General features: G+C 52.2%; 1 protein-coding gene across 2 annotated transcripts; it reads right to left on the bottom strand.

The window, feature by feature from the left end:
- Positions 1 to 274: 274 nt before the first annotated feature.
- On the bottom strand, positions 275 to 27320 carry taf5 (TAF5 RNA polymerase II, TATA box binding protein (TBP)-associated factor). Of its 2 annotated transcripts, none has more exons than XM_068053195.1 (10): positions 26707 to 27320; positions 21379 to 21694; positions 18783 to 18946; positions 17907 to 18042; positions 16394 to 16514; positions 16020 to 16149; positions 14119 to 14283; positions 10955 to 11132; positions 10670 to 10847; positions 275 to 2065 (listed from the first exon to the last, which is right to left on the bottom strand). In XM_068053195.1, exons 1-10 carry the CDS (start codon positions 27312 to 27314, stop codon positions 1848 to 1850), a joined length of 2214 nt encoding a protein of 737 aa, XP_067909296.1. In that variant the 5' UTR covers positions 27315 to 27320; the 3' UTR covers positions 275 to 1847. The 2 variants fall into 2 exon arrangements, with proteins under 2 accessions (XP_067909296.1, XP_067909297.1); XM_068053196.1 differs by lacking the exon at positions 275 to 2065 and adding an exon at positions 2072 to 2232.
- Positions 27321 to 27808: the final 488 nt, after the last annotated feature.

Below are 27808 nucleotides of genomic sequence, written 5' to 3'. Positions count from 1 at the left end.
ATAATCATTCGGCACTGCCCTATTTATGGAAAAAATAACATCTCTTAAAATCTTGGATTTGTCAGCCGTGCTTTTTAAATGAGGTGCAATAGATTTAAATGTAACTCAGATGGATGAGATGCCAGTCTCCTCTCTCCAGCTGCTCTGGGAATGTTTACTCCAGCAGTGCAGTAATCAGTGCAAAATGTTACGCCTATAATCTACGATTTGCAAAGGGAAAATTTTCTTCCTGCTCCTACAAAAAAATTCATAAATCACTAATTTCAGGGTTTTATTGTAAACCATCAAAACTTGAAAAAAAACACAACAGAAACGAGAATGACTCCATTCATTCACATTAATGCAAAATGTCCCAGAGCAACAATGTGTTGCAAATGTCTATAGGTGTCAACTCGAGGGAGGGGGTCGTCGGGTGAGTCACCTCGAGGGAGGGTGACGTCAGGTGAGTCACCTCGAGGGAGGGGGACGTCAGGTGAGTCAACTCGAGGGAGGGGGGCGTTGGGTGAGTCACCTCGAGGGAGGGGGGCGTCGGGTGAGTCACCTCGAGGGAGGGTGACGTCGGGTCAGTCACCTCGAGGGAGGGGGCGTCGGGTGAGACACCTTGAGGGAGGGGGGCGTCGGGTGAGTCACCTCGAGGGAGGGGGTCGTCGGGTGAGACACCTTGAGGGAGGGGGGCGTCGGGTGAGTCACCTCGAGGGAGGGGGGCGTCGGGTGAGACACCTTGAGGGAGGGGGGCGTCGGGTGAGTCACTTTGAGGGAGGGGGCGGCGGGTGAGTCACTTCGAGGGAGGGGTTGGCGGCTGAGTCACTTCGAGGGAGGGGTTGGCAGCTGAGTCACTTCGAGGGAGGGGGTCGGCTGGTGAGTCACTTCGAGGGAGGGGTCGGCGGGTGAGTCACTTCGAGGGAGGGGTCGGCGGCTGAGTCACTTCGAGGGAGGGGGTCGGCTGGTGAGTCACTTTGAGGGAGGGGTCGGCGGGTGAGTCACTTCGAGGGAGGGGTCGGCGGGTGAGTCACTTCGAGGGAGGGGTCGGCGGGTGAGTCACTTCGAGGGAGGGGATGCGAAATACGAGAATGTCACGGATACCATGAAAATAGCTGCATCCTCCATCCATTTTGGCTTCGCTGACGGGGACCAGCAAACGAGGATGGGAAAAGAGCAGAGAGACTTGGATTCATCATCCTGGAAAATGTGAGGGGTGGGGGATTTGGAGGGGCAGCCAGGGGAATGGGGCCAGAGTGGGAGAGGCGGGGAGGGGCGTGGGGTCAGAGTGGGAGAGGCGGGGAGGGGAGGGGGGTCAGAGTGGGAGAGGCGGGGAGGGGAGGGGGGTCAGAGTGGGAGAGGCGGGGAGGGGAGTGGGGTCAGAGTGGGAGAGGCGGGGAGAGGAATGGGGCCAGAGTGGGAGAGGCGGGGAGGGGCGTGGGGTCAGAGTGGGAGAGGCGGGGAGGGGAGGGGGGTCAGAGTGGGAGAGGCGGGGAGGGGAGGGGGGTCAGAGTGGGAGAGGCGGGGAGAGGAATGGGGCCAGAGTGGGAGAGGCGGGGAGGGGTGGGGGGTCAGAGTGGGAGAGGCGGGGAGGGGAGTGGGGTCAGAGTGGGAGAGGCGGGGAGAGGAATGGGGCCAGAGTGGGAGAGGCGGGGAGGGGAGTGGGGTCAGAGTGGGAGAGGCGGGGAGGGGAGTGGGGTCAGAGTGGGAAGGGGAGTGGGGTCAGAGTGGGAGAGGCGGGGAGGGGAGTGGGGTCAGAGTGGGAGAGGCGGGGAGGGGAGTGGGGTCAGAGTGGGAGAGGCGGGGAGGGGAGGGGGGTCAGAGTGGGAAGGGAGGGGGGCCTAAGTGGGAGAGGTGGGGAGCACCCGTCACTGCGGGTTGTACGCCCCCGCAGCCAGCAGTAGGTTGCGGCGACTGAAGTGTAGACCGATGACTGGGGTAGATTTGGTCATGTAGGAGCCCAGCAGCAGCTCCTGCGAGTTGTCAGGCAAGTTGATGTGCCCAGTGGCAGTGCTGAAATCATCTGTCTCCAGGTCCTCGAAGGCTTTGACTGTGTCCCACATTCGCACCGTGTGATCCATAGAACCTGAAATACGACAAGGCAGAGAAGGGTCAGGACTCGCTTCACAGACGCTTCATTTTCCGGCCGGAAAGCTCCTGTTTCTCCAAGAGACACTGGGCATCAGCCGTGAGACTCTCCTCTACACTGCCTCCAGTGACTGAATGTTTCGCCTCTGTGTCGTTTGCATTCAACTGAAAGATAAAGATACCTGGGCAGGTTAAAGGTATAAGAATACTTTCATTTCTATAGCGCCTTTCACCACCTCAGAATGTCCCAAATGGCTTTACAGTCAATGAAGTGCTTTTGCAGTGTAGTCACTGTTGTAATGTAGAAACCGTGCAGCCAATTTGTGCACAGCAAGATCCCACAAACAGCAATGTGATAATGATTGGATAATCCATTTTAGTTATTTTAGTTGAGGGATAAATATTGGCCAGGTCCCTGGGGAGAACTCCCCTGCTCTTCTTTGATTAGTGCACCCGAGAGGGGAAGCCAGATCTTGGTTTAATGTCTCATCTGAAAGACACACATCTCACAGTGCAGCACTCCCTCAGTACTGACCCTCCGACAGTGCAGCACCTGCCTCAGTACTGACCCTCTGACAGTGCAGCACTCTCTCAGTACTGACCCACTGACAGTGCAGCACTCTCTCAGTACTGACCCTCCGACAGTGCAGCACTCTCTCAGTACTGACCCTCCGACAGTGCAGCACCTGCCTCAGTACTGACCCTCTGACAGTGCAGCACTCCCTCAGTACTGACCCACTGACAGTGCAGCACCTGCCTCAGTACTGACCCTCTGACAGTGCAGCACTCTCTCAGTACTGACCCACTGACAGTGCAGCACTCTCTCAGTACTGACCCTCTGACAGTGCAGCACTCCCTCAGTACTGACCCTCTGACAGTGCAGCACTCCCTCAGTACTGACCCTCTGACAGTGCAGCACTCTCTCAGCACTGACCCTCTGACAGTGCAGCACTCCCTCAGTACTGACCCTCCGACAGTGCAGCACTCCCTCAGTACTGACCCTCCGACAGTGCAGCACCTCCCTCAGTACTGACCCTCCGACAGTGCAGCACTCGCTCAGTACTGACCCTCCGACAGTGCAGCACCTCCCTCAGTACTGACCCTGACAGTGCAGCAGTCCCTCAGTACTGCCCCTCTGACAGTGCAGCACTCTCTCAGTACTGACCCTCTGACAGTGCAGCACGCCCTCAGTACTGACCCTCTGACAGTGCAGCACACTCTCAGTACTGACCCTCTGACAGTGCAGCACTCCCTCAGTACTGACCCTCTGACAGTGCAGCACCCCCTCAGTACTGACCCTCTGACAGTGCAGCACCCCCTCAGTACTGACCCTCTGACAGTGCAGCACCCCCTCAGTACTGACCCTCTGACAGTGCAGCACTCTCTCAGTACTGACCCTCTGACAGTGCAGCACTCCCTCAGTACTGACCCTCTGACAGTGCAGCACTCAGTACTGACCCTCTGACAGTGCAGCACTCTCTCAGGACTGACCCTCTGACAGTGCAGCACTCCCTCAGTACTGACCCTCTGACAGTGCAGCACTCCCTCAGTACTGACCCTCTGACAGTGCAGCACTCCCTCAGTACTGACCCTCTGACAGTGCAGCACTCTCTCAGTACTGACCCTCTGACAGTGCAGCACTCCCTCAGTACTGACCCTCTGACAGTGCAGCACTCCCTCAGTACTGACCCTCTGACAGTGCAGCACTCTCTCAGTACTGACCCTCTGACAGTGCAGCACTCCCTCAGTACTCACCCTCTGACAGTGCAGCACTCCCTCAGTACTGCCCCTCTGACAGTGCAGCACTCCCTCAGTACTGACCCACTGACAGTGCAGCACTCTCTCAGTACTGACCCTCTGACAGTGCAGCACTCCCTCAGTACTGACCCTCTGACAGTGCAGCACTCCCTCAGTACTGCCCCTCTGACAGTGCAGCACTCCCTCAGTACTGCCCCTTTGACAGTGCAGCACTCTCTCAGTACTGACCCTCTGACAGTGCAGCACTCCCTCAGTACTGACCCTCTGACAGTGCAGCACTCCCTCAGTACTGACCCTCTGACAGTGCAGCACTCCCTCAGTACTGACCCTCTGACAGTGCAGCACTCCCTCAGTACTGTCCCTCTGACAGTGCAGCACTCCCTCAGTACTGACCCTCTGACAGTGCAGCACTCCCTCAGTACTGACCCTCTGACAGTGCAGCACTCTCTCAGTACTGACCCTCTGACAGTGCAGCACTCCCTCAGTACTGACCCTCTGACAGTGCAGCACTCCCTCAGTACTGCCCCTCTGACAGTGCAGCACTCTCTCAGTACTGACCCTCTGACAGTGCAGCACTCCCTCAGTACTGACCCTCTGACAGTGCAGCACTCCCTCATTACTGACCCTCTGACAGTGCAGCACTCTCTCAGTACTGACCCTCTGACAGTGCAGCACTCTCTCAGTACTGACCCTCTGACAGTGCAGCACTCCCTCAGTACTGACCCTCTGACAGTGCAGCACTCCCTCAGTACTGCCCCTCTGACAGTGCAGCACTCTCTCAGTACTGACCCTCTGACAGTGCAGCACTCCCTCACTACTGACCCTCTGACAGTGCAGCACTCCCTCAGTACTGACCCTCTGACAGTGCAGCACTCCCTCAGTACTGACCCTCTGACAGTGCAGCACTCCCTCAGTACTGACCCTCCGACAGTGCAGCACTCCCTCAGTACTGACCCTCCGACAGTGCAGCACTCCCTCAGTACTGACCCTCCGACAGTGCAGCACTCCCTCAGTACTGACCCTCCGACAGTGCAGCACTCCCTCAGTACTGACCCTCTGAGAGTGCAGCACTCACTCAGTACTGACCCTCTGACAGTGCAGCACTCTCTCAGTACTGACCCTCTGACAGTGCAGCACTCCCTCAGTACTGACCCTCTGAGAGTGCAGCACTCCCTCACTACTGACCCTCTGAGAGTGCAGCACTCCCTCAGTACTGACCCTCTGACAGTGCAGCACTCCCTCAGTACTGACCCTCTGAGAGTGCAGCACTCCCTCACTACTGACCCTCAGAGTGCAGCACTCCCTCACTACTGACCCTCAGAGTGCAGCACTCCCTCAGTACTGACCCTCTGACAGTGCAGCACTCCCTCAGTACTGACCCTCTGACAGTGCAGCACTCCCTCAGTACTGACCCTCTGACAGTGCAGCACTCCCTCAGTACTGACCCTCTGAGAGTGCAGCACTCCCTCAGTACTGACCCTCTGACAGTGCAGCACTCCCTCAGTACTGACCCTCTGACAGTGCAGCACTCCCTCAGTACTGACCCTCTGAGAGTGCAGCACTCCCTCAGTACTGACCCTCTGAGAGTGCAGCACTCCCTCAGTACTGACCCTCCGACAGTGCAGCACTCCCTCAGTACTGACCCTCCGACAGTGCAGCACTCCCTCAGTACTGACCCTCTGACAGTGCAGCACCTCCCTCAGTACTGACCCTCTGACAGTGCAGCACTCCCTCAGTACTGACCCACCGACAGTGCAGCACTCCCTCAGTACTGACCCTCCGCCAGTGCAGCACTCCCTCAGTACTGACCCTCTGACAGTGCAGCACTCCCTCAGTACTGACCCTCTGAGAGTGCAGCACTCCCTCACTACTGACCCTCTGACAGTGCAGCACTCTCTCAGTACTGACCCTCTGACAGTGCAGCACTCCCTCAGTACTGCCCCTCTGACAGTGCAGCACTCTCTCAGTACTGCCCCTCTGAGAGTGCAGCACTCCCTCACTACTGACCCTCTGAGAGTGCAGCACTCCCTCAGTACTGACCCTCTGACAGTGCAGCTCTCCCTCAGTACTGACCCTCTGACAGTGCAGCACTCTCTCAGTACTGACCCTCTGACAGTGCAGCACTCTCTCAGTACTGACCCTCTGACAGTGCAGCACTCTCTCAGTACTGACCCTCTGACAGTGCAGCACTCCCTCAGTACTGACCCTCTGACAGTGCAGCACTCCCTCAGTACTGCCCCTCTGACAGTGCAGCACTCTCTCAGTACTGACCCTCTGACAGTGCAGCACTCCCTCAGTACTGACCCTCTGACAGTGCAGCACTCCCTCAGTACTGACCCTCTGAGAGTGCAGCACTCCCTCACTACTGACCCTCTGAGAGTGCAGCACTCCCTCAGTACTGACCCTCTGACAGTGCAGCACTCCCTCAGTACTGACCCTCTGAGAGTGCAGCACTCCCTCACTACTGACCCTCTGAGAGTGCAGCACTCCCTCACTACTGACCCTCTGACAGTGCAGCACTCCCTCAGTACTGACCCTCTGACAGTGCAGCACTCCCTCAGTACTGACCCTCTGACAGTGCAGCACTCCCTCAGTACTGACCCTCTGAGAGTGCAGCACTCCCTCACTACTGACCCTCTGACAGTGCAGCACTCCCTCAGTACTGACCCTCTGACAGTGCAGCACTCCCTCAGTACTGACCCTCTGAGAGTGCAGCACTCCCTCAGTACTGACCCTCCGACAGTGCAGCACTCCCTCAGTACTGACCCTCCGACAGTGCAGCACTCCCTCAGTACTGACCCTCCGACAGTGCAGCACTCCCTCAGTACTGACCCTCCGACAGTGCAGCACTCCCTCAGTACTGACCCTCTGACAGTGCAGCACTCTCTCAGTACTGACACTCTGACAGTGCAGCACTCCCTCAGTACTGACCCTCTGACAGTGCAGCACTCCCTCAGTACTGCCCCTCTGACAGTGCAGCACTCTCTCAGTACTGACCCTCTGACAGTGCAGCACTCCCTCAGTACTGACCCTCTGACAGTGCAGCACTCCCTCAGTACTGACCCTCTGACAGTGCAGCACTCCCTCAGTACTGCCCCTCTGACAGTGCAGCACTCTCTCAGTACTGACCCTCTGATAGTGCAGCACTCCCTCAGTACTGCCCCTCTGACAGTGCAGCACTCTCTCAGTACTGCCCCTCTGAGAGTGCAGCACTCCCTCACTACTGACCCTCTGAGAGTGCAGCACTCCCTCAGTACTGACCCTCTGACAGTGCAGCACTCCCTCAGTACTGACCCTCTGAGAGTGCAGCACTCCCTCACTACTGACCCTCTGAGAGTGCAGCACTCCCTCAGTACTGACCCTCTGACAGTGCAGCACTCCCTCAGTACTGACCCTCTGACAGTGCAGCACTCCCTCAGTACTGACCCTCTGAGAGTGCAGCACTCCCTCACTACTGACCCTCTGAGAGTGCAGCACTCCCTCAGTACTGACCCTCTGACAGTGCAGCACTCCCTCAGTACTGACCCTCTGAGAGTGCAGCACTCCCTCACTACTGACCCTCAGAGTGCAGCACTCCCTCAGTACTGACCCTCTGACAGTGCAGCACTCCCTCAGTACTGACCCTCTGACAGTGCAGCACTCCCTCAGTACTGACCCTCTGAGAGTGCAGCACTCCCTCAGTACTGACCCTCTGACAGTGCAGCACTCCCTCAGTACTGACCCTCTGACAGTGCAGCACTCCCTCAGTACTGACCCTCTGACAGTGCAGCACTCCCTCAGTACTGACCCTCTGAGAGTGCAGCACTCCCTCAGTACTGACCCTCTGACAGTGCAGCACTCCCTCAGTACTGACCCTCTGACAGTGCAGCACTCCCTCAGTACTGACCCTCTGAGAGTGCAGCACTCCCTCAGTACTGACCCTCTGAGAGTGCAGCACTCCCTCAGTACTGACCCTCCGACAGTGCAGCACTCCCTCAGTACTGACCCTCCGACAGTGCAGCACTCCCTCAGTACTGACCCTCTGACAGTGCAGCACCTCCCTCAGTACTGACCCTCTGACAGTGCAGCACTCCCTCAGTACTGACCCACCGACAGTGCAGCACTCCCTCAGTACTGACCCTCCGCCAGTGCAGCACTCCCTCAGTACTGACCCTCTGACAGTGCAGCACCTCCCTCAGTACTGACCCTCTGACAGTGCAGCACCTCCCTCAGTACTGACCCTCTGACAGTGCAGCACTACCTCAGTACTGACCCTCTGAGAGTGCAGCACTCCCTCAGTACTGACCCTCTGACAGTGCAGCACTCCCTCAGTACTGACCCTCTGAGAGTGCAGCACTCCCTCACTACTGACCCTCTGAGAGTGCAGCACTCCCTCAGTACTGACCCTCTGAGAGTGCAGCACTCCCTCACTACTGACCCTCTGAGAGTGCAGCACTCCCTCAGTACTGACCCTCTGACAGTGCAGCACTCCCTCAGTACTGACCCTCTGACAGTGCAGCACTCCCTCAGTACTGCCCCTCTGACAGTGCAGCACTCTCTCAGTACTGACCCTCTGACAGTGCAGCACTCCCTCAGTACTGCCCCTCTGACAGTGCAGCACTCTCTCAGTACTGCCCCTCTGAGAGTGCAGCACTCCCTCACTACTGACCCTCTGAGAGTGCAGCACTCCCTCAGTACTGACCCTCTGACAGTGCAGCACTCCCTCAGTACTGACCCTCTGAGAGTGCAGCACTCCCTCACTACTGACCCTCTGAGAGTGCAGCACTCCCTCAGTACTGACCCTCTGACAGTGCAGCACTCCCTCAGTACTGACCCTCTGACAGTGCAGCACTCCCTCAGTACTGACCCTCTGAGAGTGCAGCACTCCCTCACTACTGACCCTCTGAGAGTGCAGCACTCCCTCAGTACTGACCCTCTGACAGTGCAGCACTCCCTCAGTACTGACCCTCTGAGAGTGCAGCACTCCCTCACTACTGACCCTCTGAGAGTGCAGCACTCCCTCAGTACTGACCCTCTGACAGTGCAGCACTCCCTCAGTACTGACCCTCTGACAGTGCAGCACTCCCTCAGTACTGACCCTCTGAGAGTGCAGCACTCCCTCAGTACTGACCCTCTGAGAGTGCAGCACTCCCTCAGTACTGACCCTCCGACAGTGCAGCACTCCCTCAGTACTGACCCTCCGACAGTGCAGCACTCCCTCAGTACTGACCCTCTGACAGTGCAGCACCTCCCTCAGTACTGACCCTCTGACAGTGCAGCACTCCCTCAGTACTGACCCTCCGACAGTGCAGCACTCCCTCAGTACTGACCCTCCGCCAGTGCAGCACTCCCTCAGTACTGACCCTCTGACAGTGCAGCACCTCCCTCAGTACTGACCCTCTGACAGTGCAGCACCTCCCTCAGTACTGACCCTCTGACAGTGCAGCACCTCCCTCAGTACTGACCCTCTGACAGTGCAGCACTACCTCAGTACTGACCCTCTGAGAGTGCAGCACTCCCTCAGTACTGACCCTCCGACAGTGCAGCACTCCCTCAGTACTGACCCTCCGACAGTGCAGCACTCCCTCAGTACTGACCCTCTGACAGTGCAGCACCTCCCTCAGTACTGACCCTCTGACAGTGCAGCACTCCCTCAGTACTGACCCTCCGACAGTGCAGCACTCCCTCAGTACTGACCCTCCGACAGTGCAGCACTCCCTCAGTACTGACCCTCTGACAGTGCAGCACCTCCCTCAGTACTGACCCTCTGACAGTGCAGCACTCCCTCAGTACTGACCCTCTGACAGTGCAGCACTACCTCAGTACTGACCCTCTGAGAGTGCAGCACTCCCTCAGTACTGCACTGAAATGTAAGGTTTCACATTATGTAACGTTTGCTCCTTATCCGAGTTTCTGCACATTGTTTCTCTGCTATTGATCATTGCCTTGAGCGCTGGCCTGGATTTTGGGCTGGTCTTGTGGGGCCTGACCCACAAACCTCTGATTCAGAGGTGAGAATAATACTACTGAAGGAGACACAGCTGACAACCAAAAGGATCACCACAACGAGAACATTTAACAATGATTGTTTATGGCTGGGAAATTCCCCAAGTCTGCTCCTGCTCTGCTAGTGTTACTGCACCGTTAGTGCAGCGGAGGGGAAGCAATTTCTGTGGGATTTCCCGACTGACATTGTCCCGTTGACCCCATGCTTGCAGGGTAAAAGCCCCCGACAGAGCAGGGCTGATCCAGACAGAGCAAGAAGCTCTCAGGTTTGATTCCTTCTCTGTGTTGGACAGGAAACAAAACTGGCCAACTCAATATTGCTGGAACGGTGTTGAAATAACTACAGGTGAAGATGGGGGCAGTGGGGTTCAGGACACCCCACATTCAACATGTGCAACTGATGAAGAGCAGCAATCAACAACCCTGACAGCACGTTAAACTGGATACAAAATGGGTGAAGTGGACTGGTGTACTGATTATATTACTGAGTTCATAATCCATAATGGAATTCAAATCCCAACAGGAATGTCTGCGAATATGAATTCAGTTTCTAAAAAAACTCTGGAAATAAAAAGCTGGTTCCATGATCATGAAGCTGTCAAATTGTAATAAAAATCCAACTAGTTCCCTGATGTTCCATTCAGGGAAGGAAACCTGCTGTCCTTACCCAGTCTGGGTCTATGTAACTCCACTCCCACAACAATGTGGCTGGATCTTAACTGCTAGGTGAAATGATCAACAAGGGTCACCACCACCATCTCAGGGTGATTAGGGGATGGGCAGTAAATGCCAGCCATGAGAGAGAATAATGTTTTAAAATCCTGCCTTTGCCCCACTCCACAAAAACACTCAATCTCACCTGAGGCTAAAATCTCCCCATCTCGGCTGAACTTCAATGCGTAGACTGTGTCAGTGTGACCCTTCAACTCGCCCACAAGCAGCCCATGGCCAATATCCCAGAGCAGGATACGGCCGTCTGTAGCCCCGGAGGCTAGGTATCGGCCGTTCGGCGAGAACACCAGCGAATGGATCGGCCCCTGGGAGGAAGACACGAAAGGAACATTAACGAGAGGGCTGGTTTCAGCAGGGATGTGGAGCAGTGACTGCAGGCCTCACAAACAGCCACCTGCACAGGGCCTCGTACCTTATGTCCGGTGAGGATTCGAACGCAGTTGCCATTTAGAACATCCCATAGCCGGATGGTCCTGTCTGCAGATCCGGTCACCACGTAATTAGAGTTGGGGTGAAATCTTGTGCAGGTGACATCAGAGAGGTGACCAGAGAATATTCGCAGGGGCTGGTAGTGATCAGTCACCCAAAGCCTGAGGGATGGAACGTCCCAAACCGTTACTCAAATACGGCTGCATCTTATTAACAAGCCATGCCTGATGCCAATTCATACAGTACATGTGCTGCTGCTCCCACTGTATTCCTGCTCCCAGCGACACACTGTACTGCTTTGTTAAGGTGCATTTGTGCAAACGTCAGTACGGACTGTCAGAAATGATTGCAGATGCTTGGATCAGCAGGGTCATTGCCATGTGACAAAAAGCCCAAGTAAACTGACCCGATTGTTTCTGGAGAAAAGACTGAGGTCCAGGTCTATAAATCCTGGAAGGAATCGAGGAGGTTCAAGCGAAGAAACTATTAACCAAGATAATGTGCCCACAATTGGAGAATATGTACACAACATTGAGAACTCTGCAGCAAGGCTAGTGGGCAATGGCTATGGAACAGACTCCCAGAGAAGGAATTTGATTCAGAATCAATTGGCATCTTTAAAGGAGATTTTTTAAAATTTGTTTCATGGGATGTGGGTGTCGCTGACCAGGCCAGCATTTATTGTCCATCCCTAATTGCCCTGGAGAAGGTGGTGGTGAGCTGCCTTCTTGGGTTGATATCTGCTGGGATATGGATTGGAGATTAGAGAGAGATACAACCAGCTTTGGTTAGAATTCAGGAGAAGTAGGTTGGAAACAGAGGATCAACAGTTCAGGATAGAATAACCGGACAGGGACTCTGGGTGGAATGGGACTGACAGGGTGAATGGTTGTCTTTTACCCCAGACTTTGATCTTATGCCACATGGTAGTGGGCAGTGAATGAGTTTTTCATCAGTCTAAATTTCAGGAAAGCTGTAAGTCCATGTGCAGTTCAAAGACCCATCCCCCAGTTTGCAATGCATTAATCCCCTTAAATCATATCGACAACAACTTGACCATTGGAATTTTATACAAACAGAATGAATTGCTTTGAATGGCTGCGCCGTGACCCGGCTCTCACACACTCACCGTGACCCCGCTCTCGCACCCTCACCGCGACCCCGCTCTCGCACCCTCACCGCGACCCCGCTCTCGCACCCTCACCGCGACCCCGCTCTCGCACCCTCACCGTGACACACGAATGCGACTGCGCTCTCGCACACTCATCGTGCCACTCGCCCGTGACCCTGCTCCCGCACATTCACTGTTCCACTCGCACACCCACCATGCCACTCGCCCATGATCCCGCTTTCGCACACTCATCGTGCCGCTCGCCTATGAACCGGCTCTCGCACACTCACCGTGCCGTTCACCCGCGACCCCGCTCTTGCACACTCACCGTGACACTCGAATGCGACTGCGCTCTTGCACACCCACCGTGCCGTTCACCCGCGACCACGCTCTTGCACACTCACCGTGACACTCGAATGCGACTGCGCTCTCGCACACTCACCGTGCCGTTCGCCCGCGACCCCGCTCTTGCACACCCACCATGCCGCTCGCCCATGACCCTGCTCTCGCACACTCACCGTGCCGCTCACCTATGAACCGGCTCTCGCACACTCACTGTGCCGCTCGCCTGTGACCCCGCTCTTGCACACTCACCGTGACACTCGAATGCGACTGCGCTCTCGCACACTCACCGTGCCGTTCGCCCGCGACCCCGCTCTTGCACACCCACCATGCCGCTCGCCCATGACCCTGCTCTCGCACACTCACCGTGCTGCTCACCTATGAACCGGCTCTCGCACACTCACTGTGCCGCTCGCCTGTGATTCCGCTCTTGCACACTCACCGTGACACTCGAATGCGACTGCGCTCTCGCACACTCACCGCGCAGTTCGCCCGCGACCCCGCTCTCGCACACCCACCATGCCGCTCGCCCATGACACCGCTCTCGCACACTCACTGTGCCGCTCGCCTGTGACCCCGCTCTTGCACACTCACCGTGACACTCGAATGCGACTGCGCTCTCGCACACTCACCGCGCAGTTCGCCCGCGACCCCGCTCTCGCACACTCACCGTGCCGCTCGCCTATGAACCGGCTCTCACACTCTCACTGTGCCACTCACTCGTGACCCCCGCTCTCGCACACTCACTGTGCCGCTCGCCCGTGACCCCGTTCTTGCACACTCACCGTGCCACTCGCCCGTGACCTCGCTCTCACACACACTCTGTTCCATTCACCCGTGACCCCGCTCTCGCACACTCACCGTGCCGCTCGCCTGTGACCCCGCTCTCGTACACTCACTGTGCCGCACGCCCGTGACCCGCTCTCGCACACTCACTGTGCCACTCACCCGTGACCCCACTCTCGCACATTCACCATTTCACGCGCCCGTGACCCTGCTCTCGCACACTTACTGTGCCACTCGATCGTGACCCCGCTCTCGCACACTCACGGTGCCACTCGATCGTGACCCCACTCTCGCACACTCACCGTGCTGCTCGCCCATGACCCTGCTCTCACACACTCACCATTTCACCCGCCCGTGACCCTGCTCCCGCACACTTGCTGTTCCACTCGCCTGTGACTCCGCTCTCGCACACTCACCGTGCCACTCGATCGTGACCCCGCTCTCGCACACTCACCGTGCCGCTCGCCCATGACCCTGCTCTCGCACACTCACCGTGCCACTCGCCCGTGACCCTGCTCTCGCACTCACCGTGCAACTCTATCATGACCCCACTCTTGCACACTCACTGTGCTGCTCGTCCGTGACCCCACTCTCACACATTCACTGTTCCATTTGCCCGTGACCCTGCTCTCGCACACTCACCGTGCAACTTGATCATGACCCCACTCTTGCACACTCACTGTGCCGCTTGTCCGTGACCCCACTCTCGCACATTCACTGTTCCACTCGCCCGTGACCCTGCTCTCGCACACTCACCGTGCAACTCGATCATGACCCCACTCTTGCACACTCACTGTGCCGCTTGTCCGTGACCCCACTCCCGCACATTCACTGTTCCACTCGCCCGTGACCCTGCTCTTGCACACTCACCGTGCTGCTCGCCCATGACCCTGCTCTCGCACACTCACCGTGCCACTCGATCGTGACCCCCTGAAATGAAGTAGTAGCCGTACGGAGAGAACTGCGTATCCCACACCGGATAGTTATGTCCTTTGTAGCCCACGAGGCAGGTGAAGGTTTGCAGACTCCACAGTCTCACTGTCCCATCCTCCGAGCTGGACAGAAGATAATTCCTGAGCAGGGGAGCAAGCAGAAGCATCAAATACAGCCAAACATCCCATTCTGCAAGGTTGAGTCTGTCTCAGTCATAACCCTCCTCATGAGAAAAGAATCACAGAAAACTCAGGACACAAAAGGAAGCCATTCAGCCCCTGGTCTCTGTGCTGGTCAACAAAGAGCTACCCAGCCTAATCCCACCTTCCTGCACTTGATCCGTAGCCCTGCACATCACAGCTCTTCAAATAGACATCTGAGTACTTTTAAAATATGATGAGGGTCTCTGCCTCTACCACCCTTTCAGGCTGTGAGTTCCAGATTCCAACTACCCTCGAGGTGAAGAAACCCTTTTTTTAGTCCTTTAGTAGTACAGAAATTGAGTATTGCTGAAAATAGAGACATGTTGTCGAAGCTTTTCGTCTTGCACTCATCAGGACAATCCACAAGAATAACCAATGTAAGGGAAAACAACAACTTATACTGCACGAGAAGAGAGTGCTGATTGGTTGGCAAGTGAACTCTGACTGGTAGAGGCGTTGCCATGGAGAATGCACTAGTTTACAGTGACGTTAACTGCCAAGCTTTGTTTGAAATTTAAACCAGGCAGCTTGACTCTGATTGGTCAAGGCATTGCCCTGAGGAATGAACCAGTGAATGGCTGTCACTTATTTTGTTTAGCTGGAACAGGCGCAAAGTTTGTATATATTCTTTCTGACTGCAAAGAACAGGGCCCTGTGTATTAATATATGTAGTTTCAAGTACGCGCAAATGCACCACACTGCGAGCCCTACTGACAATCTTAAATTGGTTGTCAGCGTAATTCTTAGCACACGGAGGATTATTTAGCAAATGTTGTCCAATTGCGGAATCACATCAAATGTTGGACACTGTTTTGAGTTTTGCAACACGGGCTGGTTGGGTACTGTCTGTACCCTGCCCATTACGAACAGCAGAAGGGACATGTTGTTTGATAGGATCTATCAGTCTTTGGGGAATCAAACACATCCTGCATGACAATGGCTACCCTGATCAGATCATTTCTCACTGTATATCGCGCAAACTTATGAACGGGCCTAAGGCCGTCATTACCCCTACAATCTACAGATGGTGAAGGTGTGCCCACTCCCTCAAAGAGCTCATATATCTTGTGCAACTGTAACAGCGGGGGTTGTTCCTCTCGATCGATCCACGTAAACACCCTTCCTAAAGGACCACTCACCATTGCTGCTCAAATTACAACTTTGTGTGTGGGTACATCAGCCCTAGAGCACATTAGGCCAGTTCCTGAGGAAAGGCAGGCACTATTGTGCCTCAAATTTCAGAGTAAAGACCGATCTGGATCAAAGAGCGCCAGGTCCTGATAACAAGTTTGCCGGTCTGTGATGTGTCCACACTTCCTGCATGGTGAATGTGAAAGATCCCAAGGCGCTATTGTGAAGGAGTTCTCTCCAGTAACGTGATCAATATTTATCCCTCAACCAACATCACTAAAAAACAGATTATCTAATCATTAATTTCATTGCTGTTTGTGGGAGATTGCTGTGTGCAAATTGGCTGTCACGTTTCCTACATTACAACAGATATTATAACTTAAAAACAATTCAACGGGTGTAAAGTGCTTTGGGATGCTGAGATCATGAAAGGCGCTATAGAAATGCAATTCCTCTCTTTCTCAGCAGTGACAGGCACTCGGTCTGTTCGTTTACAGTTACAATAGAAAACTTTAACTGGTTCCCGAAAAGCTGCTCCTTACCTGTCAGGACTGAAGCTTGTCCCGTACACAGGGCCACCGTGTCCCAGTAACATTTTAAACTCACACGCTGTCTTCTCATCCATTATCCGCTCCAGCACATCTTCTGACTCTTTGTCGATTAAACTGAGATCTAGAGGAGAAAGAGAAAGCCAGTTGATTAAGTCTGCCGAAAGGCCATGAAAGGCAAGAGAGTTGTAAAGGCCGCATGGGCCAAGTGTGGTGCCCCCCTAGCCTATGCTACAAGAGCAAACTGCATTAACAAAGTGTCTGACCCCCACTAACTCCCCCCCCGCCCACCACAATACAAACATTTCCTGCCAATACCCTGGCAGGAGGCAGCTGAGGGCTGATGCTCTGCTGCTGGGTGGCTTTACCTGTAGCCCCTTTGACACTCCGCAGCTTCTTCGGCGTGACACTCCACACCCTCACAGTGGAATCAGCAAATCCTCCCGCTATCAGACTAGAATCGTCCGTGAAGTCGACTGCAGTGAGACCCTGGACCGGTACAGAAAGGGAGAAAATGCAAATGAGAAAGCAGACAGAGCAAGACAACCATTTCTGAAGAATTAATCATTAAAACATTAAGAATGTGCACAGTACTCTACCGTAAACAAACCAAGATCTTCAACAAATTCAACATCACTTCCTTGCTTTTCCATTCAACACTTCTATACACAGACTTCAATCCCATTTAACTTTATGGCCGTAGCTACTTGCACTATCTCCTTTAACAATAAGAATCTTACCATTTAAGGGATACTTCCTTTCGCTGTTCATTTTCCCAAAATTTATTACCTCGCATTTCATATACCACCTCTCTGCCCCATCAGCTAACTCAATGCCCACCTCCATTTAATTTGATCAAATACATTCCCTATTACCTGAAAGTGAAGACAGGAATATTCATCCCCACTGTTCTACCTAGACCTCCTCACCTCTAGACAGGTGTTGTGCAATCAAAATCACTGGCTAGCCAAAGGTGTGGCTACAATAACACGACTTTAGCCTCATGCACTAATTTTAGTAGAAAACAACTTACACACACACAATATAGGTAAATATATCCCACATGTGCATATTTACTGAATGAACATGTACCACTGTTCAGTAACCAATGAAGTAAAGCAGCCACAATGATTAAAAACACTTGCACTCAGTTTCTCATTTACTTTACCAACAAATACACAAATGTTAAACAAAAGCAAAATACTGCAGATGCTGGAAATCTGAAATAAAAGCAGAAACTGCTGGAAATACTCAGCAGGTCTGGCAGCATCTGTGGAGAGAGAAACAGAGTTAACATTTCAGGTCAGTGACCTTTCAGAACTCCTGCAGTTTAAGTGCAGCAGGATTCTGGCAAAGAGTCCTGAAACGCTAACTGTTTCTCTCTCCACAGATGCTGCCTGACCTGCTGAGTATTTCCAGCACCTTCTGTTTTTATTACACAAAAGTTAAAGTTCCCAATCCATACACTGTGAATATGACTATTAAGATCACATGCCCAATATCGGAGTTGATACTTCATCTTTTATTTACTAAGTAGAAATACAAGACATCATATCTGGACTGCCAATGAGCAAAACGGAGCTATGGGGCAACACTGACCGAGAAAACATTGTGTTCTCTCTCCAGCAGCCCCTCCTTCCCCCGAAGCAGTCTGGGAACCATCCTTTCCTGTGGAATATTCTGTCCCAAACCAACAATCTCGGGGTATCTCCTGAGTTTAAAAAGTTCCCCGGTACAGCAAAGCATAGAATGGGAGAGACAGTACCCGACTTGGCAACATTCTGCTAGCAGGGGGAGGTGCTAGGGCAGAGGAAGTGTGATTCTGCACAGGAGGAGTAACATTATCGGCTGCAGCAAGTTTCTATGCAGCAAATCACTAACCTGATAGGCATTGAGGAAGGTGTAAAAGCAGATGGAGGGCAGGCAGTCCGGGCCAAGCTTCACCCTCTTTGTAGCTTCTTTCATTATCATTATCTTATCCAGTTTGTCAGAATCTTTCAGCTCAGGAAGCGGAATTCTGAGGGTGGGGAAGAAAGATACGAGAGAACAATCTTCGTCAACATTCTGAATCCAGCAGTGTCTCGTGGGTCTGGCTCAGAGTACACAACTGCTCCTAACCTGGAAATCTCACTCAGAGGGACCCAGCATGACAAGTATAGGTAGGTGGTAGGGAAATATAGGGACAGGTGGGGATGTGGTAGGAATATGGGATTAGTGTAGGGTTAGTATATATGGGTGGTTGATGGTCGGCACAGACTCGGTGGGCCGAAGGGCCTGTTTCAGTGCTGTATCGCAAAACTAAACTAAACTAAATATCTTAAAATGAGGGCTAGGCTGTACAGGAATGAAAGAGGGAAGCACCTTTTCACATAGTGGAAATCTGGAACTCTCTCTTCCCTAAAAGACTGTGGACATTGGGGTCAATTAGTGCTTTCAAAACAGCGATAGATTTTGTTCGGCAAGGTTATCAAAGTTGGGTACAGATCAGCCATGATCGAACTGAATGGTAGAACAGGCTCGAGGGGCTGAATGGCCCCCTCCTGTTTGTAGGTATACTGATACCAACTGATATATTTTAAAACACACTGTCCTCTAAAATATATTTTAAAACTGCCTCTCTACTGGCAACAATAAATCACTGAGAGCAGAGCTCAACTGCTGAGAAGTTATCCAAGAGCCTGACAGGGTTCGAGCCTGCCAGGATTGCTGTGAGTGAGGAGGTGGAGGGACATAGGTGTGACATGCTGCACCACTCACCTGTTCTGTGGAGGGGCATTGGGGTCCTGCTTCTTGCTCTTTGCACCCAGGCTGTCCTTCTTTGGCTTTTTCTTCTTTGGTTTCCCCTCCTCGTTCTCTCCTTCCTCATCCTCATCGTCGAGAGGCAGCTCGATCTCCGGCTCCTTCAACAGCCCAAAGAACACCTGCCAAGAGTTTGCCAAGTTAACAGAGCCCCACGTCCTGATCTACCCATTCAGAGACTTCACTCAAATTACAGCTCATGGCACAGAGCACTCTGCTCCAGGAACTCAACATTTCACTGCAGAACCTGGTACATTTTACCTTCTTTCTTGCTTCTCTTCTCTCTTGAAGGTGTCAACTCCATCCTGGAGTACAGATCTGCCATTAACATATTCAAGTGACTGTACTTTGTGTGTGTCCTTGGACAGTGAGTGATGGCAGGCTATCCAACCGTAGAAGGCATCATAGCAACCCTGATCCTGTCCTCGCTAGATTTCTCTCTCTCTTTTTCTCTCATGAGCCCACACTTTCCAGGAGGGGTAACTGGACTGGGATCACAAGCTGTGCCCCTGGGTGATTTGGTTCTTTCCTCACCCACAGACACTGAAGCTCATGCCTCACCCTAACTAAGATCAATTAGCTCTACACAAATTGGGAATCAAACCTGGATCTTTTTTTAACCTGTACATCTCCTTTGTTGTTATTCACTGAATGTAACTGATGCACAGACAGTGTTGGGTAGAGTTTTCACTTTGGGTGCAATCGATGACTTTGGCAAGTATTTCTTTCTCTGCGAATTTCCACTCAAATGCATTTGCATATCACTGAACATAGAATCTACCATGAGCCAGCGCAATAGGACATTTTAAAACATATTTTAAAACATTCCCTTTATGAAATATTTGTGATATATTTAAGGGTGGTAACTTGGTGTTGTTCAATATAGCTGAAAATGGATTCATTACAAAAAAATAAGCATTTTTAATCACCGTGTCAATCTACCACTTGGGAGTAACCTAATTTTAAATAACTCTTAGATACAAATCCATTTGCTAGCTGTATTGGTGTACAGTAGTCAGTTCCTTCATAAATTAAAAAAAAATCCCTATTAATTTCTGGAGCTTCCCCGAAGGTATGCAAATGAGCGCAATTAGCAAAAACTCCCAATGGGGATTTATTCACCCTGGAACTGTGGCCAGTTACGCAGGTGGGGCTTGTTATCAAAATGATGTTTTTTAAACTAACACAAAAGATTGTGGTAACTGGACTTGCACTGAGGAGCTTCAAATTCCACAATCTTTTATGCTGTTACTGATTTCAGGCTCACTGTGATGGAGGGTGAGGGCTGGATGGCACTGAGGTTAATAAGCTGGACATCATAAAGTTTCTGTGTAAACCCTGCACAGTAATGGTACATCGAACTGACACACCATTTCACCTCAACATCCTTCACACTGCCTGCGTACAGACCAAGGTTTTGCAATAAGGATGAAATTAAATCACTCAGGCTACTCCAGCACACCTCCTGACAGCAGCACAGGGTAAGCAATGTGCAGCACAACATCTGCCTGTCCCAACTGGCATTGGCAAACAGGCCCCCTGATGGCTCAATGGCAGCAGTGGAAAGCTGCACTTTTACATATCCAATCTATGTTGGTCTTCACCATGGGAAGGGGAGAAGTCATTTCTCCTCATCTCAGTCCTGAATGATTGACCCCTTATCCTGAGACTGTGTCTCTGTGTTCTAGATTCCCCGACCAGTGGGAACAATCTCTCAGCTTCTACCCTAAGAAACCATTTCAGAATCTTGTATGTCTCAATTAGATCCCCTCTCATTCTTCTAAACTCCAGGGAATATAGACCCAATTTACTCGGCCTCTCATCATAGGGCAACCCCCTCATCCCAGGGACCAATCTAGTGAACCTTTGCTGTACTGCTCCCAATGCAATTCAGTAGAGAACAGGGGACTGGGATCCAGGGGCTGCTGATTCAGTCCAGAATCGGGGGCTGGGATCTCAGGGCTACTGATTCAGTCGGGAATGGGGGACTGGGATCCCGGGGCCGCTGATTCAGTCCAGAATCGGGGGCTGGGATCTCAGGGCTACTGATTCAGTCGGGAATGGGGGACTGGGATCCCGGGGCCGCTGATTCAGTCGGGAATGGGGGACTGGGATCCCGGGGCTGCTGATTCAGTCAGGAATGGGGGACTGGGATCCCGGGGCTGCTGATTCAGTCGGGAATGGGGGACTGGGATCCCGGGGCCGCTGATTCAGTCGGGAATGGGGGACTGGGATCCCGGGGCCGCTGATTCAGTCGGGAATGGGGGACTGGGATCCCGGGGCTGCTGATTCAGTCGGGAATGGGGGACTGGGATCCCGGGGCCGCTGATTCAGTCGGGAATGGGGGACTGGGATCCCGGGGCTGCTGATTCAGTCGGGAATAGGGGACTGGGATCCGGGGGCTGCTGATTCAGTCGGGAATGGGGGACTGGGATCCCGGGGCTGCTGATTCAGTCGGGAATGGGGGACTGGGATCTCAGGGCTGCTGATGCATTCGGGAATGGGATCTGGGATCCCGGGGCTGCTGATTCAGTCGGGAATGGGCATTCCATACCTTTGTTTTATTTGCCTCCCTCTTGGCTTCTCCAGCCATTCCTCCAGATGTCACTTCGATTTGCTGCTTGCTCCTGGGCATCCCATCGAAGACATCAATGAACAGGTGCTCCTGCACAATGTTCCAGATCTGGTTGTTGTGCCTCTCCTGCAGGTGACGTTTCAGACACTGGTACGAGTCCCGTGAGATACGCAGCACAAACTTACTGGTGCGGAAATCCAGCACCGTCTCGTTACCCTGCATGTGTTCCTTCTTTGACAGCCCAGCCAACACTCGCAGGTCATCATGGTAATAACCTTCCTGATCCCCATGATATCTGCAACCAACCAGGAAACAGGTTAAGACTGTGACACGGTGCAGGCAGAGATGGGGCAATGCAACATATCCTCCCCCATAAACTCCTGTGCTGGGCTTATTTAGCATACAGCGAAAGGCACAGTCATATTCTCACAGTAACTCTCAAATATACAGCCCACTTGCTATTTCCTTGCCAACCTCCACGACACACCTCTAAGCAACAAAAAAAGAAGTGACCCGAAACCTCAATTCCCTCCCACACTTGGCCCACGATCGTGGTTGGGTACATCCTTCCCCGCACCCCACCCCCAGGCCAGCAGCCTCCCCAGTTTGGAAGCAAATAAAATATGCAAGCACAGGACTGCACCTTCGATGAGAAAGACTCAAATTTCCAGGATCTGCAAAAAGGAACATGCCTCTCCATCACCAATTGTGGCCCTGAAATATACATGTTCAAGGGGTCTATCCCCAACACAACTCCCAATGGTATTTATTTCAAGAGCGCTGTGACCGAGAACAGGAAGAAAGAGAAAGAGATGTTGGGGGTGGAGCAGGGAGGAAACCTTCAAAAGTCTGGCCAAGGGAAGAGAGAGAATCCATATTGAGGAGAAAGAGGAGATCCAGTCATCGTGCTGACAGTGTGTAATGGGAAGCAGACAGGAAGGACCTGTTTATTGGGGGTGGAAATGAAAGAGGAAAGAACCTGTTGAGCTGGAAGGAGGGGGAGGGAAAGATGGAGAGAAGCTCCTCTGTGACAGGCATGGGCCCTTCAGCCCCTCGAGCCGATTTCCCCCATTCAGTGAGATCATGGCTGATCTGTGACCTAACTCCATATACTTGCCTTCGCCCCATATTCCTTAATAGCTCTGAATACAAAAATCTATCAAACTCAGATTTAAAATTAACAATGAATTGCGCATAAACTGCCATTTGTGGAAGAGAGTTCCAAACTTCTGCCACCCTTTGTGTGCAGAGGTGTTTCCTAATTTCACTCCTGAAAGGCCTGGCTCTAATTTTTAGACTCTGCCCCTTTGTCCAAGACTCTCCAACCAGCTGAAATTGTTCCTCTTCATCTGTCCTATCAATTCTCCTTAATACCTGAAAAACTTTGATCAAATCACCCCTTAACCTTCTGAATTTCCAGGAACACAACCCTAGTTTGTCTAATTTCTCCTGGTAATTTAACCTTTGGAGTCCAGGTATCATTCTGGTAAATCTACACTAAACTCTCTCCAAGGCCAGTACATTCTTCCGAAGTTGTGGGACCCAGAACCGCTCTCAGTAACTCCAGGTGTGGTCTAACCAGGGCTTTATACAGTTGAAGCACGACTTCTACCCCCTTGTATTCTATTCCTTTATGTATAAAGGTAGCATCTCAATCCCTGCTAGCGTGGGAAAGTGGCTGCTTTTTGGGGTGGGAGTGGGTCTGGTGCAGACCTAGCAACAAGATGCTGACAAGGGACTTGTATGAGTCCAGTGGGTAGAGTTGTGGATATAACACTAGGCCAGCAACTCAGAGATATTGAGGTCAAATCCCACCAGCACAAGATGGAAAACTGAATTCAACATGAAAGCTGCAGGATTGTTGTAAAAACACAACTGACTGAAGAACCATCAGCCTTACAAGGTAGAATCTCAACGCCCTTTAAAGTAATCAGGGTATCTGGGCCTGGCAATAAATGTGGCCTCAGAGTTACCCACAACATTGATTAGCTAAATTGCTAGATTTAAATACAGTATCAGAGCTGTATTCATCGAGGAAACTAGGGATCAATCAACGAGTTGGTGGAAGCTGGTGAGTGAGGTGCTGATTGATTAGATTCAGTCACATATTCACTTCAGAAAAGTATGGTGTCTTCCTCTCAGTTTCCACATTATTGCCCCATCAGTCTACTCTCGATCATCAGCAAAGTGATGGAAGGGGTCGTTGAAAGTGCTATCAAGCAACACTTGCTCAGCAATAACCTGCGCACTGACGCTCAGTTTGGGTTCCGCCAGGGACACTCAGCTCCTGACCTCATTAATGCCTTGGTCCAAACATGAACAAAAGAGCTGAACTCCAGAGGGAATCAGGGGGAAAACTCTTCGCTGGTTGGAGTCATAACTAGCACAAAGGAAGATGGTTGTGGTTGTTGGAGGTCAATCATCTGAGCTCCAGGACATCACTGCAGGAGTTCCTCAGGGTAGTGTCCTCGGCCCAACCATCTTCAGCTGCTTCATCAATGACCTTCCTTCAATCATAAGGTCAGAAGTGGGGATGTTCGCACAATGTTCAGCACCATTCGCGACTCCTCAGATGCTGAAGCAGTTCGTGTAGAAACGCAGCAAGACCTGGACAATATCCAGGCTTGGTCTGATAAGTGGCAAGTAACATTCGTACCACACAAGTGCCAGGCAATGACCATCTCCAACAAGAGAGAAGCTAACCATCTCCCCTTGACATTCAATGGCATTACGATCGCTGAATCCCCCACTATTAACATCCTAGGGGCTACCAATGACCGGAAACTGTACTGGAGTAGCCATATAAATACCGTGGCTACAAGAGCAGGTCAGAGGCTAGGAATCCTGTGGTGAGTAACTCACCTCCTGACTCCCAAAGTCTGTCCACCATCTACAATACTCTCCACTTACCTGGATAGGTGCAGCTCCAACAACACTCAAGAAGCTTGACACCATCCAGGACAAAGCAGCCCGCTTGATTGGCACCCATCTACAAACATTCACTCCCTCCACCACCGACGCACAGTGGCAGCAGTGTGTACCATCTACAAGATGCACTGCAACAACACACCAAGGCTCCTTAGACAGCACCTTCCAAACCCGCGACCTCTACCATCTAGAAGGACAGGGTGGCAGTTGCATGGGAACACCACCACCTGCAAGTTCCCCTCCAAGTTACACACCATCCTGACTTGGAACTATATCGCTGTTCCTTCACTGTCGCTGGGTCAAAATCCTGGAACTCCCTTCCTAACAGCACTGTGGGTATACCTAACTCACATGGACTGCAGTGATTCAAGAAGGCAGCTCACCATCACCTTCTCAAGGGCAATTAGGGATGGGCAATAAATGCTGACCTGGCCAGCGACGCCCACATCCCATGAATGAATTAAAAAAGTCTGTTATTAGATGTATTATAACTGGTGTCTCATTAATTAGAAGCCCCTCATTTTTTTAAGTGCCACTCACATACTCAGTGTATCCCGGTGTGAATATTGCATATATTATAAACGATACCACCTGTATTTTACATATCTCTACACTCAGTGCTGGAGTGGCTTTGATGCTCGCCATACACCAGCTCGAGGAACAGGTCTATGTGTGAGATGGATATTTTATCTATTAATCCCTTCACTTGTGGGAGAAATGCCAAGCCTCCCTCTCACCTTCTCAGTGCATCAATTCCGGGTGTATTAAATGCTTATACATTGTTGTTACATTATATTATGTTCCCCCATTTGTTGAAGTGCCAGATTCCCTCTCCTGCTCAGTCTACACTATATCCAGCTATTTATAGACTAATGTATTATTTGATGTGTTTGCCCCTCACTTGTAGAAATGTTAAGCCTCCCTCTCAGGCTCCCAGTGCACCAGCTCTGCTGGATGTCTATACAGAACACTGAAAAATTTACAGCTGCCACTTGGTCCAATGTGTCTGTGCTGGTCGGAAAAGAGCTATCCAATCTAACACGCCCTCGTCTCTAGCCCTCTACATTACGCCTCCTCAAATGGTTTTTAAATGTGATGAGGGTTTCGGCCTCTACCATCCTTTCAGGCAGTGAGTTCCAGATCCCCACCACCCTCGGGGTGAAAAAGTCTCTCCTCAACTCCCCATTAATCCTTCCAATTACTTTAAATCCACAGCCCTGGTTATTAACTTCTATAAGGGAACCAAATCCTTCCTATCTATGCTCTTGAAGCCCCTCATAATCTTATACACAACAACTTATATTTATATAGCACCTTTAATATAATAAAACATCCCGAGGTGCTTCACAGGAGCATTATAGAACAAAATATGACACTAGCCAGATAAGGAGATAGTAGGTCAAAGAGATAGATTTTTAAGGAGGCAGAGACATTTAGGAAGGGAATTCCAGAGCTTGGGGCCTAGGCAGCTGAAGGCACGGCCGCCAATGGTGGAGTGATTAAAATTGGGGATGCTCAAGAGGCCGGAATTACAGGAGCGCAGATATTCCGGAGGGTTGTGGGGCTGGAGGAGATTACAGAGACAGGGAGGGGATGAGGCCATGGAGGGAGTTGAAAACAAGGATGAGTATTTTAAAATCTAGATAATGATTGAGCGGGAGCCATTATGTAGGTTAGCGAGCACAGGGGTGATAGATGAACGGGACTTGGTGCGAGTTAGGATACGGGCAGCAGTTTTGGATGACCTCAAATTTATGGACGGTAGAATGTGGGAGACCAGCCAGGAGTGCGTTAGAATAGTCAAATCTGAAGGTAATGAAGGCACGAATTAGGGTTTCAGCAGCAGATGAGCTGAGACAGGGCGAAGTCGGGCCATGTTACAGGGGTGGAAATAGGCGGTCTTCGTGATGGCTCAAATATGAGGTCAGAAGCTCATCCCGGGGTCAAATGTGACACCAAGGTTGCAAACAGACTGGCTTAATATCAGGCTGTTAGCAGGGAGAGGGCTGGAGTCAATAGCAAGGGAACGGAGTTTGTGGCATGGACTGAAAACACTGACTGCAGTCTTCCCAATATTAAACTGGAAGATAGTTCGGATCATCCAGAACTGGATGTCAGATAGGCAGTCTGATAATTAAATCGCCCCCTCAGCCTCCTCTGTTCTAAAGAAAACAACCCCAGCCAATGCAATCTTTCCTCATAGCTGAGATTCTCCAGTGCTGGTAAATCTCCTCCGCACCCTGTCCAGTGCAATCACATCTGTCCTGTAATGTAGTAAGTAGAGTTGTTGGCAGTGCTCTAGCTGCAGTCTAACTGGTGTTTTATACACTTCCAGTATATATTGATGGTATTATATGAATGATATAGTCAGCCCCTCACTTATGGAAGAAGTGCCGAGCTTCCCTCTCATGTTCATTGTAAACCAGTTCCAGGTAAAGGTGCACAAACACCGGGTACAGCAGGGTGGACAGTTCCGCCTTGAAGGCGTCCAGCGCCGTCTCGATGAAGCCCTTGAGGCCGGTGTAATATTCCTCGTACAGGCTCGGGTCGCCCTCGTTGCTGTAGGCCGACAGCACCGAGCTAACGTCGGGCTGGTGCACCGAGTCCGAGCCCCGCTGGCCGGCCGCCCTCAGCAGCGACTCGTCCAGCGTCTCCTGCACGTTGGCCTCCTTCCGCAGGATCTCCTCCGCCTCCTTGAAGTGATTCTTCTTGAGGAACTGCAGCACGGCCAGCAGCGTCTGCTTGTCGGTCAGCTCGGGCCCGGGGCCTGGGCCTGGGCCGGGCCCGGGGGTCGCGGTCGGCACTGCCGCCGGCGGCTTGTGGTTCTCGGGCGGGGTTTCACTGGGCTCCACTTTGGGGGTGAGGGTCGGGGAGGGTGAGGGTGTGGGTGACGGGGAGGGGGCCGGAGAAGCGGCTGCGGCCGGGGCCGGGGCTGAGGCCGAGCCCGGGGCCTCACTCGGTGCCGCCAGCTCCGGCACCGCCGCCATTTTCACAGCGTCTGCCGCTCTTTACGACAGCGGCCCCTCCTTATAAAGAGAGTCCGCCTCACCGTACGGCAGTGTCGCTAAATTGAAAATCTGCTTTACGGAGAATCCCTCGTAAAGGGACAGGCCCTTTGTTGAAGCACAACTCTTGAGAAACAAGGGGAGGCCATTCAGCCCATCTTTCACCATCCACAACAACCCTAAACTATCCCTTAAAATATAAGCAAAATACTGCAGATGCTGGAAATCTGAAATAAAAACAGAAAGGTCCGGCAGCATCTGTGGAGAGAGAAGCAGAGTTAACGTTTCAGGTCATTGACCTTTCACCAGAACAGGGTCACTGACGAGAAACGTTAATTCTGTTTCTCTCTCCACAGATGCTGCCGGACCTGCTGAGTATTTCCAGCACTTTCTGTTTTCATTCCTAAACTATCCCCGCTAGGCAAACAGTTGTGTCTTAATGAGTGTGTGGAGAACCCCAAACATCACATAGGAAC

This window comes from Heterodontus francisci, chromosome 20, assembly GCF_036365525.1.
Source record: "Heterodontus francisci isolate sHetFra1 chromosome 20, sHetFra1.hap1, whole genome shotgun sequence".
NCBI lineage: Eukaryota > Metazoa > Chordata > Chondrichthyes > Heterodontiformes > Heterodontidae > Heterodontus > Heterodontus francisci.
Note: the sequence above shows the minus strand (reverse complement) of the source record. Positions and strands in the feature narration are given on the sequence as shown.

What these genes read in the sequence shown, in the direction of transcription:
- taf5 (XM_068053195.1), bottom strand. Translation starts at nt 27,314, where the DNA reads ATGGCGGCGGTGCCGGAGCTGGCGGCACCGAGTGAGGCCCCGGGCTCG. An exon ending in ACAAGCTTCAGTCCTGACAG is followed by an intron (nt 14,284 to 16,019) that starts GTAAGGAGCAGC and finishes TCCCCTGCTCAG; the next exon opens with GAATTATCTTCTGTCCAGCT. An exon ending in TGGGGAGATTTTAGCCTCAG is followed by an intron (nt 2,066 to 10,669) that starts GTGAGATTGAGT and finishes GTCGTATTTCAG; the next exon opens with GTTCTATGGATCACACGGTG.